Source organism: Capsella rubella, unplaced genomic scaffold, assembly GCF_000375325.1.
Source record: "Capsella rubella cultivar Monte Gargano unplaced genomic scaffold, Caprub1_0 scaffold_7, whole genome shotgun sequence".
In the NCBI taxonomy this organism is placed as follows: Eukaryota; Viridiplantae; Streptophyta; class Magnoliopsida; order Brassicales; family Brassicaceae; genus Capsella; species Capsella rubella.
This window is the reverse complement of record NW_006238917.1, coordinates 11,121,566-11,135,301: the sequence shown is the minus strand read 5'-3', so window position 1 is coordinate 11,135,301 and position 13,736 is coordinate 11,121,566. Positions and strand designations below refer to the sequence as shown.

Sequence of the window (13,736 nt, the reverse complement as noted above, 5' to 3'; positions counted from 1 at the left end):
GATATCATTAACGGTTTCTTTTTCAACTTGATTAGTGAAAATTTTAATTAATAATCAAGAAAATTGCAAAAGGGAATTAGTAATTCTATAAATAATAAAAAAGAATTAAAAATCGACATTTATCTTTAAATAATAAAAATTAATCATATAAAGTCAAAATATTACGTAATATAAATTCTTATATGTATTTCTACACATTTCTACATTCGTATAAATTAGATTTAAAATATTCAAAACATAAATTCAGACTTGCAAATATTTAACATATTATTTAACAATATTTTAAGAATTTAATGGTAATGACAACTGGTTATAATTTTATATTAATTTTGATTTTCCCGAAATTGTTTTGCATTTTTTTAGAGTTGAATGGTTTACTTTTTTAATTGAAAAAAAAACTGCGATTTGGAAGTTTTTTTAAGGCAAAACCTTTGTGGTAATAGACAACTTTTTTTTTTTTGTGTGGATATTTTTCAAATAAGACACTTCTTTTTAAAGAAAAGCATTATTATTATCTCTTACATTCAAAATAATTGATCATCATCTCCAAACTCCAATACGCTAACTAAAGATAAATAAAATTCACAAATTGTAACATCTACTACTACAAAACAAAAACATAATGCATATACTATCCAAATTATCCATACATATACCAAATCTTAGAATATCAAATTCTAAGTTTAGTGTAAATGCATTCCCACAACGAGTAAGTAACATAATTAACCAACTTAATATAAAAAATTACCATCAAATTTTTTTATATGTTTCCATTTTAATTAACTTGAACTTTATATTATAACTAATATGAAAGAATAATTTGCTCGAAATTTCTAAAATAAATTTATTTACTATTAATTTAATATGAAATTATATTATTTAAACTAAAATATATAAATTATAAAAGTAATGAGTATTTATCACTACTAAAAATAAAAATAAATTTAATAATACAATAAAAATATGCATTTTTAGAGTATATTTGATGTTGTGGTTGGAGATGAAAAAAAAAAGAGAGACCAGAACATTGAATTTGATATGATTTCAACACAAAATTTTGATTTTATGGTTGGAGTGCTCTCACGACGGTTTCTATTATATGAGTTAAACTATGGATCTTAAGTACTATCTTGCATTCCCCAATTAAGGCTTCGGCTATGAGCTCGAACAAATGAGAACACACTATTTCTATTTTCTATTTTTTTGAATACAAACTTTTAGAAGCAAAAAGTCTCATAAAAAAAATCTTGTGAGTAGTTTAGTTATACTTATGATGTTTTCGATTTCTACAATACACCTTCAACATACAAAACAATTTAGAAAATAACATACTCAAATAAAAATGCAAATGTTAGACGTTAGATTTGTTAACAGAAATATTAAATTTCCGTTTAAAATAGTGACGTTATTTTACAAAGAAAATAGTTAACCAAAAATCAAAAGCTTTGATTCAAAACGAACTTAGAAATTTGCAAATATTTATGATCTAAAACTAAAATCTATAATTAAATATTAAAAACAAAATCCACAAACTGAAATAATAATTAAAAAAGCATCCATTCATGGAATATAATATATATATATAATAAATTGTAAAACAACGTCACTATTTTTAAACATTGTTCATAATTCCGTTAATGAGACTAACCTCGCACATTCACACTTTTTGAGTGTTTTCCTTGATTATTTTGTATGTTAAAAGTTTGTTGTAAGAGTCGAAAAAGTAGAAATCTAAGTTTTCAAGTCGAAGCAAAACTTTTTATAAACTCTTTTATGTGGTTTTTTTTCTCTTTTTTTAAGTGCTCCTGAAAATTAGAAAAAACATAATTGAACGCAACAATGATATATAAATTTCTTTAATCCATTCAAGTATTGGAACAAAAGAAGTAAATTATATCAACGCTGCACTCAATGATGTTCATTCAAACCTCATCTTGCTCTTTTCTATTACCATGAAGATAAAACACAAAACATCGTTTTATAAAGACATTGTCGTGTCTTTGGATTGAAAGTAGTACAATGCTTCCATGTACGATGTAATGGATCGTACTATATCGTATCTTTTGAGGTTCCAGATTTTTTTTTTTTTTTTTTTTAGTATTTTAAACTTATGTACTTGAATATAAAAGTCAATTTCAGTGTTCATGTGATTGTAATGCAAAAGTTATATATATAAAAAAAAAACATTGTTAGGATGATTTTAATAAAATAATCCAAGTTTTATGTATGTACTATAAGAGATCGATGCTCTTGTCTTGTGTACTGCATTGAAACACAAACTTTATGTACTACATCTACATGTTATCATCACCACTTCATATAATAAGTTTTCATTATTATTATATAGATTTATTGAATTCGAAGCATTCTCTAGAATTTTGCAAGTGACCATTATATTTTCCAACTACGTACGATGCTTAACATAATGAACATCTCAGCTCTCAAGTTTTTTATTTTATAGATCATCCAATTCTCCAAAATGAAGAAAATTCATATTGAAAGAACAACTCTAGCCTCAAATTTGTATGAGTTCTCGTGTTACCAATTCACACAAAACAAAACATCATTACTAAAGGACCTTAAAATTCAGTAGAGAAGTACCTTAGATTCATACTGAAACTAAGTGACATTACTTAAGTGACGTTATCTAATAAATCTTTTGTAGTGATCACTTGTAGGACTAGAAGGTTAGTTTTTTAATAATAGAATAAGAGTGATAATTTTAATTTGGTTCATCTTTTTATAAAAATAGAAAATCAAAGGCTATGATGTTACAACATCTTATTACATCTCAGATTTCAGATCACAAAATCTCTCAAAAATAATAATCTTATTACAAACAATTTGGAGAAACCCAAAAAAACAAGAAATTATTCATAAATATTTAAATAAAATAGTTGAGAAGCACGAGTAATTTCATCATATTCTCATTTCTTCTCGTTCATGCCAAGACTGTTCTTCACACCATCAAGAGCACCTTGAGCCATGTTCTTCACTTGTTCACCGGTCTACAAACATAGATTCAAAGGTTCAAATATCAATTTTGTTACCAAAGTTTTATACTTTAGATTCAACAAATTAGTAAATATACCTAAAAAAAAATATATATATATACCTGGCCAAATAAACCAGCGGCTTGTTCCTGGTTGTGTTGGGTGGACTGTTTAGCGGAATTAGATCCATCAGCGGTCTTGTCACGAGCTGATTGTGACAAATCTGCGGCCTTGTCGCGAGCTTGTTGTGTCAAATCAGCAGTCTTATCACGTGCAGATTGCGCGGTTTGCTTCGCAGACTCGGTCCATTGCTCAGCTTTCTCCTAAAGTATCCATGCAAAAACCATATATAAAGATCAAAACATACTTAAGATTTTGTAGTACATTTTGCTAAAATGTAAGAAAGATAGAAATTGGAGAACGTACTTGAGCTTGGCCTCTGGTCTGGCCAGCGTTGAATTGTTGTTGAGACATGACTGATTGATTCAAAAAGGGATGAGAAGGGTTTGAAGTTTGTGAGAGAGTAAGTTTTTTTTAGCTTTGGTTGATTGAATTGGTTTGATACAAAAGTGTTATTTATAGTGTTTCTTAGTATTGGATTTTTGGAACATTGAGTGATTAGTGGATAAAACATATTTTTAATTTTTGTGGTTAGATTGGTGTTCGATGTTGAGAAAATTGTGGGTGGCCATTTGTGTCCTTATTGACTTTTTCTCTTGATTTACTTTTTCATTTAGACAAAGTAAAATCAACAAAGTATTAGTTCTTTCTATCCCCAAAATAGAAAGCAAAATTGAAAAAAAAAAATTATTAAGGAACCAAGGATTTGTGGTTATCCCAGTGAGCTTGATGGCAAAAAAAAAAGAAGAATTTTTAAGGAACCAATAATGGCCATTACATGTTAATTTGATTTGAACCGACTAATAAATAAATTAAAAGATAGATAATTTATATGAGGTGATGACCAAACATTTAATCTTTTGATTCTACGTTTATGTTGGATGCTTTGAGAATAGGTAATATACATGTTTGTTTCTGGAGCATATGTAACTTTTTCAACCGCTGAGTCAAATCGACGTTCAAAAATTATAACCGTAATGTTCGTCGCTGCGACAACCAAACGAACATAAACACCTGCGTTCGCTGCAGCTGCATGTATTTTGCGGTGACAAAACGAACACGCCTAATATCTCATTGGTGTATGGTAAGTACTCAGTTTTGTATAAAATACACAAACTTTCAAAGTTTTCAACTTCTAACGGTTAACCTTTTTTGACAAACGTTATAAGTGGCAAAATCCATTACGTTGTGAAGGTTCCCACTTAACGAGCTCAATTTCTACTTCTGTTAGTGGGCTAATGGGCTACAAATCCAGCCCATGTAGGATCCAATAAAAGAAAACGTTTCATTTTTATTTTTTTTTGGTCAAGAAAACGTTTCATATTTCTCATTTTCTTAACCTTTTTAATCGACTTGTCCGCCTCACAAAAACCCTAAACGTTTCAGTTCCACTTCATCTCTCTCTCTCCAAGAATTTCAAAAAATCCCCAATGGCGAAGACGCTTCTCAACCCCTTGGAAGATCCCCCAACCGCTTCTTTAAGCCACGACGACGAAGTCAAGACCTCATCCGGCGAAGAAGACGAAGAACAAATCTCCGCCGCTGCTCCAAGCTCCGATTCAGATTCCGGATCTGAGACGGGTTCCGACTCGGAATCCGAATCAGGAGAGGAGAAGACCATCGCCGCCGCGAAATCAGGGAAGAAGCGAGTGAGTGAAGCGACGAAGGAAACGCATGTGAAAAAAGCTAAGAAGGAATCTCAGAAACTATGGAGTGAAGAAGACGAGACGTCTCTGTTACAAGGTATGATTGATTTCAAAGCTGAGAAAGGTACAAGTCCTTATGATGATATGAATCTCTTTTTCGATTTCGTTAAGAGAAACATTAGCTTTGATGTTAGCAAAATCGAATTCGGTGATAAGATTAGGTCTTTGAAGAAGAAGTACTTTGGTAAAATGAAGAAGAAAGGTTTAGATTCGTCTCATGATAAGAACTGTTTGGGATTAGCTAAGTTTATTTGGGGATCTGATGATATGGCTCTTGAATCAGCTGATGTGAAAGCTAATGAGAAATTGAAGAAGTTGGAGTTTTTGAAATCTTATGGTTTCAATGTAGGAGAAGATGAGGAAGTGGTGATTCTTGGAGGAGATACCGAGATGTTTGACAAGTCTTTCGTGGTTCGAAGCATTGCGAGGCTCGGTGTTGATGAGTCTTCTGTGAAGGAGAGATGGAGGAAGGTTTCTGTGGAGACTAAGAAGAGGATTGAAGAGAAGTTGAAGTTGGTGGAGGCTAAGGAGTTTGATTTGTTGTTGCAGAAGAGTGTCATTGTGAATGAAGTGGCCTCTGCAATTAGTGAAGTCATCTAAGAAGAAGCAATTAGATGTATAGGTTTGTCGGGTTTGAATCGCGGGTTTAATGGATAATGTAATGCCTCTTTTTGTTATCCTATCTATCTATGGTTTTGGTTTTAGGATTCTGATCTGAATTAAGAAGAAAGACAAGTTAGTTGTCTCAATGGCCTTTTGGTCGGTCAATGAGCAAAGACTATGTAAGCTTTGCATTTTAACTTTGGTTGTAATGAGCGAAGAGACTATGTATGCTTTGCTTATCTACTACTATATAAAATATAAATGTCTCTACCATTTCTTAATCTCTTTTTATTGAACCACGATATTACATTACAATCTTCCAGTGGCATTGAACCAAACAGACATATAAGCACTTGAAATGTGGAAACCAATTTACTAATACCTTATCTCTTAAGCTCACTAGGGATGTTATCATGGACAGATTTTAGATATTAGTTGGACATAAATGGATCTCACAAAATTTTAAGCCCAGTTAATGTCCGTGTCCGCTATAAAACTTACCGGACATAACGTAGAACATAGAAGAAGCCAATGTTTTGGCACGCTCATAAGGGACATTGTACCCTAGTTGTGTGTGTGTGTATAATCTTGGGTAGACTCAAGTCCCCTCATTCTAGTGATATAGTATGATACTGAGATAAAGTTGTGCGGTTTACTCTCTTACAAATTTGGTCTCTTGCAACTTCTGTTTGGTCTCTTGCAACTTCATGATTAACGATATAAGTTATGCGGTGGTCTGTTTGGTCTCTTACACTTCATGAATACCGAGATAAAGCTCTACGGTGCTCTGTCGTAGGTTGTTGTTGATCTTTTGTTTTTTTTTTTACTTTTTTCTTGCATATATACAAATAAAATTCTATATATATTTCTCTAACAATCGCTTCAACATGTTCCCGATTGGTTTCGCCAATTGGAAATAATGGGCGATTGTGAGAAATATATATAGAATTGGCCAATTGGCGAAACATGATTCTCACATCCCATCCTTTGATCTCAATCTTTCCAGTTTTAGGCTCATTGGTTTCACCAATTGGAAAAAACCAAAGGATCAAGTGAGTTATGACTATTAACCTCTTTTCATGCGTTATATCAAAATTGAAGCCTTAACTATGTGTTGAGGAGTTTGAGAGAAAAACTTACCGTAGATCATGTTTTAAATTAGATACAAGAAGATACATTTAGTTCCAAATGTACATTCATTATTAGAAGAGATAACTTAAGCTCCACGGCACTTGATATTTATAATTGCCCTCATCAAGTTAGTGGAGCTTTTATCATATATATACATATAGATTACAACTTGATGCCTTGATTCAGTCCGAAAATGAGCTCTCTTCATCTTCCTATTTGTCTCCATTACCTCGTTTCATTTTTTTCGACAAACACATTTATTTCTCCTACAAAACACTTGTGCCATTCAGACCAAAGCGATGAGCTTCTTCAATTAAAAAAATGAGTTTTGGGACACACAAATCTAATTTTGTTTGAAAAGATGACTCACTTATTTTCCAAAGATAAAATCATGGGTGAGATGGTATGGTATCACTTGTGATGCCAAGTCCGGTGATTTGATTGGGAAAAGACCTTAATCTCCATGATCAAAACCTCGCTTACAATAGTTTTTTTTTTTTGTACTTCTACGTGTACTTTTGAAGAGTCTGAACAAAGATAAGAAGACAAAGACAAGACAATATGTTTACTCTTTTTTTGTGGATCCATCACACAATCATCAAGTGATGATTTCAAAGATAATTTCAAAGAAAATTATATGAATTTTTTTTTACTCAAGCAAGTCGTTCGTTTTCCCACATGATACATAGTAAAACAATCCATCAACATTGCAACGTGGCTTATCTTCCTTCGGACCTTATATATTTACCACAATAGAATTCACCATCTAGTTTAAAAGACAAATTAGAAAAGTTACCTAATGCTCATGTGTGAGAAAAACGATGGTAAATCTTTTAACTTCTCGTTCCAACTAGATGATGATTTCAACAGTGCTAAATTAGGTGTGATAGAAGATAAAATTAGTTATTGTTGATTGTTGGTTACATTGTGTATCTTAAGGCAAAATAATCAGCTTGATTAAGTAAATCAAGCATTCAATCTTCTTCAATTCAAATTCTACATTTAATGCAATTTTGGATTGAGGGTTATTTTTTTCTGGTTGAGTTTTTATATTGATTGATATAGTTAAGATTGTCCTCCACTATCAGATAACTCAGTTTCTAAATATTTCGTCATATATGCCCTTTAGAAGCTTCTGAACAAAGATAAAAAGAGAAAAAAACGATATATATATATTTTTTTTTTTGATAAACCCTATCGGCTGATCCGGTCAGCCTCGGTAGAAACGCACCGAAGTGCTTCAGAGTGCACTTCTCCCCGAAGGGCCACCACACTATATATCCCGAGTTTGGAATGCTTTCCGACTAATGCCAGGGGTAGTCAGGCCGCCTGCATTTCTGACTACCAGGTAAACCAACTAGGTCTTGGCCCAATTGACAGACTTCCCACACAACCATGATTTTTGTTTCCAGGGTGGATCAAACCTGAGTTAGTTCTTTCCAACCTTTCCCCAATTCTCTCTTACCACTGGACCACAGCTGTGCGGGCGAAAAAAACGATATGTTTACGTTTTGGTCTTCAATTACGATCATCAATTGATTCCTCCAACATCTCCATGAAATAAGAAAGGGAAACTACTAAAAAGTCATCTCTATCATTATATTATTTGAAAGAAAATTGTATGATTGTTTTACTCAAGCAAGTCGCTCGTTTAATACACAATAAAACCATCTGTTTACATCGCAACGTGGCTTATCTTCCTTTAAACCTTATTTACAACTACTGATAACACAATCTAGATGAAAAGACAACCTACATGAGTTACTTAATCCTCATGAGAAAAAGATGATAAATCTTGTAACTTGTCATTCCAACTAGATTATGTTATTAATAGTGCAGATTAGGTCTTGAAAGAAGATAAAATGAGTTGTTGTTGATGTTTGGTTCCATTGTGTCTCTTGTGGCAAAACAAACAGTTTGATTGGTTCCATTCAATATTCTTTAATTCAATTTATACATCTAATGCAGTTTTGGATGGGTATTTTGATATTAATTTAATGCAATTTTGGGTTAAGAGGTTAAATTTTTTGATTAAGATAGTTGAGATTGTACTCCACTATATATATTACTAGCAGTTGACCCGCGCTGCGCGCGGGAGGTTTATAATTTTTTTGTTAATTTTTTATTCATATTGTGATATTTTATTTATTTTTAATTGATTTTCAAAACATATTATAGTTATTTTCTCTTGAATTATTATCTTTCAATATTTAAATTTGGATTAAAAGCTTTTTCTTATTGATCATGTTATAAACTAATATTTCACTTTCAATTTTATTTTTTCCCTTTAAAATTTTATATATACAATTACATAAATATTGTTTTTATTCTACCATAAATTTAAAATTTACTTACATTCTTAAACTCAGTAACACATTTAAAATTTTAAACTATGATCAATTTAAAATGAAAGTTGAATTATATTATTACCACTAACTAATAAAAATGAAAGTATTTCTTATTTAACATTTCATTTATTTACATAATTTATTTTTATTTATATAAATTTTCTATTAATTAAATAAGTAGCATAAATATGTACTAAATGAATGTTTTATATTTATTTTAATGTAAAAAATATGTGGGTTAGGTGGATGCTTAGGTGGCATCATGAGAAAAGAGAAAAAACTAACTTTATATATATAAAGATTATCAACAACCAAACAAAACCAAAAACCAAGAAAGAAAAATACGTACCGTTGAAACAATGGACACAATGCACCACTTCTGTCACATTTCACCGACAAAGCTCTCTCAGTTTCTGTTTACTTTCATCACACATTTTACACAGAAATGAACAAAAATTCTATAAGAAACAGAATACATATAAAGCAAGAATAAAAATAAATTGATTGTATTATAATCTGTTGGTCTAATTAACAACTAAATCATTAAAAGTCAAATGATTTTAACGTAAATATTTTTGCCTGTTATGTGCATCGTTTACACCACAAATTCAACCACATACTAACAGATTTGAGAAATTTCGAATCAACCATGATACAAGTGGTAAAGTAGGAAAAAATAATATATATACCTAAAAGATAGGATTCGTGAGCGTATTGTGACACAATAAGTGGTAGCTAGAGTAGAGAGATTATACCTGAAAGATCAGATTCGTGAGCGTGTCGTGCCACCACATTTCCTCCATACCTTGGGATTCCCTGATACGTGAAGCTCCTCCAACGACTATGGCTTTTGAAAGAGGTGATAAGCCTCGACATGCTTGACTATAAATGAATAGAGAAGAGATGACCTTATTTACCATCATCCCCGTATCACAACCAAGCCATCGTAAAGAGAGACAATAAACTAAAGAAAACAATAAACCTAAAAGATAGGACTCTCGTGGGCTTGTAGTAGTGCCACCACATCTCCTCTACACCATTCTCCCCTTTGGATTCTGCTTCATCTTCAACAAAGGAGACAAGTCGTGCGTTTCTCTCTTTGACGCTCCTAGCTCCAACAGCTCTCTTCGTCTTATGGTTAGCTATATATATATATATGCGCATAGAGAAGAAACAATGCCTAAACCCTAACTACAGTTTTTATTTAGAGTTTGACAGATGTCACAACGTCTATGAACTATACTGATTTTACTCTTATCATTTACTTGTACCTTATCTTAATCTTTCATGATTTAATTTTGACCACAAAAAGTAAAAAATATCTCATGATTTTGACAAGTGCTATATATTAAGCTAATAAGTAAAGAAATTTTATATTTCTATTTTTATCTAAATTTATTACAAACTATATATGTATATATATATATATATATATATATATATATATATATTAAGAATAAATTTTAAGAACTGCGGTTTAAGAATGACTTTGGGATGAGCTTATGCGGTTTAAGAATGACTTTGGGATACAAAAGACAAAACCATGCATGGATTAATAACAATGACTTATGTTCTTGATATGATATCACTTGTGATGCGAGGTCTAGTGACTAGATCGGACTAGACCTTAATTCCAGTTGTCTCTATGGCCGGCTTGAGCCAAATAATTTTCCTTTTAGACTGTGTCATCTCCGCGATATGAACCTCGCTTATAATAGTTTCACAGTTTCTCCAATCCCAAATTGAGCTTGATAAACTCATTGGAGGAAAACTCAACCTCTCTCATTCGTCAATTTCAAAAACAAATTCGACCAAGCTTCTAAGAGAAAAATGACCATATTAATGTTTTAGTTACTAGGCCACTCGTAATTTAATGTATGAACACAGTGGCCAACAAAAAAGTATGACAAGTCGAATAGTTAACATTACACATTGCATGGAATCGTAATGTTACGTTAATTTTTTTCTTAGGCTTTACGATTCCATGCACTGTGTAATGTTTAATTTTTATGGTGGGGAAGATTCACATGATTCAACAATTAGAAATAGTGAATAAAGAAAGTTGTAAAAATTATCGTGAAGTTGTCTTCTTTGATCTATAATCAATATCAAATTAAACAACAACAAAAGAGGAAACCAGTCATAACATCTTAGAAGACAAATCATTAAACATGTTTAAAGGAGTAGAGTAATTTTTTTAACAACAATTAAAAACGATTTTACTACGATTTGTTTTTATGATGGACAACTAAGAGGTTCATAAAAATCAGTTTCTAAATATTTCACCAAATTCATATAGTTCTTAATTATGCACTTCTACGTGCCCTTTAGAGGACTCTAAACAACGAGAAGAAGACAACAAAATATGTTTTCTCTTCAATCTTCCATGTCTATGATTGTATTAAAATATGTACAATTTAAAGGAAAATTATATGCTTTCTTTACGCACGCAAGTTCTTTTTTCCCCCACATGATATACAATAAAACCATCCATCAATGTCACAACATGGCTTATCTTCCTTCAGACCTTATTTACCACTATTCAAAACATAATCTAGATAAAAAAGACAGCTCACAGAGTTTCTTAATGGTCATGTGATAAAGATGGTACATTTTGTCACTTTTCTTTCCAACTAGATTATGTCAATCAACTGTGATAAATTAGGCTAAAATAGAATAAACCTATTTGTTGTTGATGATTGGTTCCATTTTGTTTCCTGCAGTGAAAAAAACAGCTTGATTGAGAAAATCAAGCATTCAATCTTCTTTGATTCAAATTGGGAAAAATGTCATTAAATTTATCAACTCAGTTATTTACGCCGATTAAACTATGAACTTTCATGCATACCATTTAAACCATACATACACATTGACTTGCAAACTAAAACATGAAACAGAGTTAACCAAGCCAAAAACAAAATATCGTTAAGCCCGATAACGGAGCAGTTAACAACATGTCATTGTGCATACTTCATAAAGAGATAAAAAAATGCAAATCATTCATAAATCATGTTGTTAACAGACTAACAACTATTAATTGCCCCATTATCGGACTTAGCGACATCTTGTTTTTAGCTTGGTCAACTATGTTATATGTTTTACTCTGCAAGTCAATGTGTATGTATGCATGCAAAGTTCATGGTTTAATTGACCTAAATGACCAAGTTCATGAATTTAATGACATTGTTTACCCCACTTAATTAACCACAACTACACCAGTTTTGAGAAAATTTGACAAAAGAAAAGTGGTAAAGTAGGTACTAGATATACCTGAAATATTGGATTCATGAGCGTGTCGTGCCACCATATTTCCTACATCCGTAGGGATTTCCTTCTTCATCTTCAACAAGGGAGAGAAGTCTTTTTGGGCGGATGTGTGACGCTCCTCCTACAGTTATGGATTTCGAAAAAGGTGATATCTCTCGAGACTATAAATGAATAGAGAACAAAATCCTAAATACAATAAAAACAGTTTTTGAAAATATTGAATCAGCCAAGCCATCGTAACGAGAGACCGTAAAGCATATATCTAAAAGATATATCAAAAAGTATCGAAAATACCAAATCAACCAAGCCATCTTAAAGAGAGATGGTATAGGAGAAAGAACAATATACCTAGAAGATATGATTAAGCCATGAGCGTGTAGTAGTGCCACCACATCTCCTCATCTCCTCTACACCATTCTCACCTTTTGATTCTGCATCATCTTAAACAAACGAGACAAGTCGTACGTTTGTCTCTTTGACGCTCCTCCAACGGCGTTCTTGTGGTAAGATCAGCTATATATATACATAGAGAAGGAAACAATGCCTAAACCCTAGTTACAGTTTTTCTTTTTAGTTTGACAAATGTCACAATGTCTATGGACTACACTGATTTTACTCTTATCATTTACTTGTATTTTATCTTAGTTATTCCCTTCTGATTTAGGTTTGAGCTTTGACCACAAAATATAGTAAATTATCCCCTTAAAGTAAGAAATTTTATATTTATTTTGACTTTGACAGATGTCACAACGCTTCATGCATGAAGCAAATTTTATACAATATATTATCTTTTCTCTCTTGATTTCATTTTGACCACAAAAAGTAAAAAATATCAACAAATAAGGGAACGACGATCTATTTCCCCCCAGGAACTTTCATATACGATCAGTTCCACCCAAACTTTCAGCATCTCTCTATGTCTCCCTCGAAAAATAGTTCTACAATTATTTCTCCCCATGTCTAAAGTTCGAAACTTACTTATCCACATAATCGAAGTTCGAAACTGATTTAAACATCGAGTTGGGTTATTGTTGGTTTACTGTAGACCAATCTTATTTTAACCAATAAAAACAAAATTAAACCAATTACAAACCAAACTTAGTATCTCAGTACACTGTTATGCTTTGTTTCTATCTTCTTCTTCTTCGTCTTCTCGTCGCGTTATGAGAGATGGACAAGTGGTGGCAGAGCTTTTGGTGACGATCAAAGAAGCCAAAGTAATCAAGAACAATTCAAATTACGGGTAAGCTACACAGCAGACGACATAAAAAATTATTGCAGATAGACATAACACTATTTTGTCTTTTGACCCAAAGAAGAGCATCCAATGCGTTGTTGTATTGAGGTGGGAGTCTATGTTCAGGTGCTAAACGGTAGTTCACGGAGACGATAATCACCGTTAACTCATTAGCCATCTGAGAGCAACAATGGTTATTGGCGGCGGAATTGGCCGGGTAAAGGATCCAACCGAAGCCGTGGAGATGGAGGATGATTGGGAGACGAGCGACGTCGTTATCGTTGGACGGGAGATTGGTTGGTCGGAAAATAGGTACAGAAACACCGGTTTC

The 13,736-nt window shown here is 32.1% G+C and overlaps 2 protein-coding genes and 1 long non-coding RNA gene across 6 annotated transcripts; 1 reads left to right on the top strand and 2 right to left on the bottom strand.

Moving 5' to 3' along the window:
• Positions 1 to 2,741: 2,741 nt before the first annotated feature.
• Positions 2,742 to 3,525, bottom strand: LOC17879787 (late embryogenesis abundant protein 1). The gene is made up of 3 exons (XM_006282430.2): positions 3,420 to 3,525; positions 3,116 to 3,316; positions 2,742 to 3,008 (listed from the first exon to the last, which is right to left on the bottom strand). Exons 1-3 carry the CDS (start codon positions 3,465 to 3,467, stop codon positions 2,928 to 2,930), a joined length of 330 nt encoding a protein of 109 aa, XP_006282492.1. The 5' UTR covers positions 3,468 to 3,525; the 3' UTR covers positions 2,742 to 2,927.
• Positions 3,526 to 4,475: 950 nt separating this feature from the next.
• On the top strand, positions 4,476 to 5,695 carry LOC17879742 (probable transcription factor At1g44810). Of its 4 annotated transcripts, none has more exons than XM_023778674.1 (2): positions 4,476 to 4,856; positions 5,103 to 5,695. In XM_023778674.1, the coding sequence occupies exons 1-2, from the start codon at positions 4,544 to 4,546 to the stop codon at positions 5,417 to 5,419; spliced, it is 630 nt and encodes a 209-aa protein (XP_023634442.1). In that variant the 5' UTR covers positions 4,476 to 4,543; the 3' UTR covers positions 5,420 to 5,695. The 4 variants fall into 4 exon arrangements, with proteins under 4 accessions (XP_023634442.1, XP_023634441.1, XP_023634443.1 ...); XM_023778673.1 differs by having other exon boundaries at positions 4,476 to 4,883; XM_023778675.1 differs by having other exon boundaries at positions 4,477 to 4,883; positions 5,169 to 5,695.
• A 5,703-nt stretch (positions 5,696 to 11,398) lies between these two features.
• LOC111829693 lies at positions 11,399 to 12,641 on the bottom strand. The gene is made up of 3 exons (XR_002833056.1): positions 12,517 to 12,641; positions 12,172 to 12,289; positions 11,399 to 11,618 (listed from the first exon to the last, which is right to left on the bottom strand). It is a non-coding gene; the product is annotated as an uncharacterized LOC111829693 (long non-coding RNA).
• Positions 12,642 to 13,736: the final 1,095 nt, after the last annotated feature.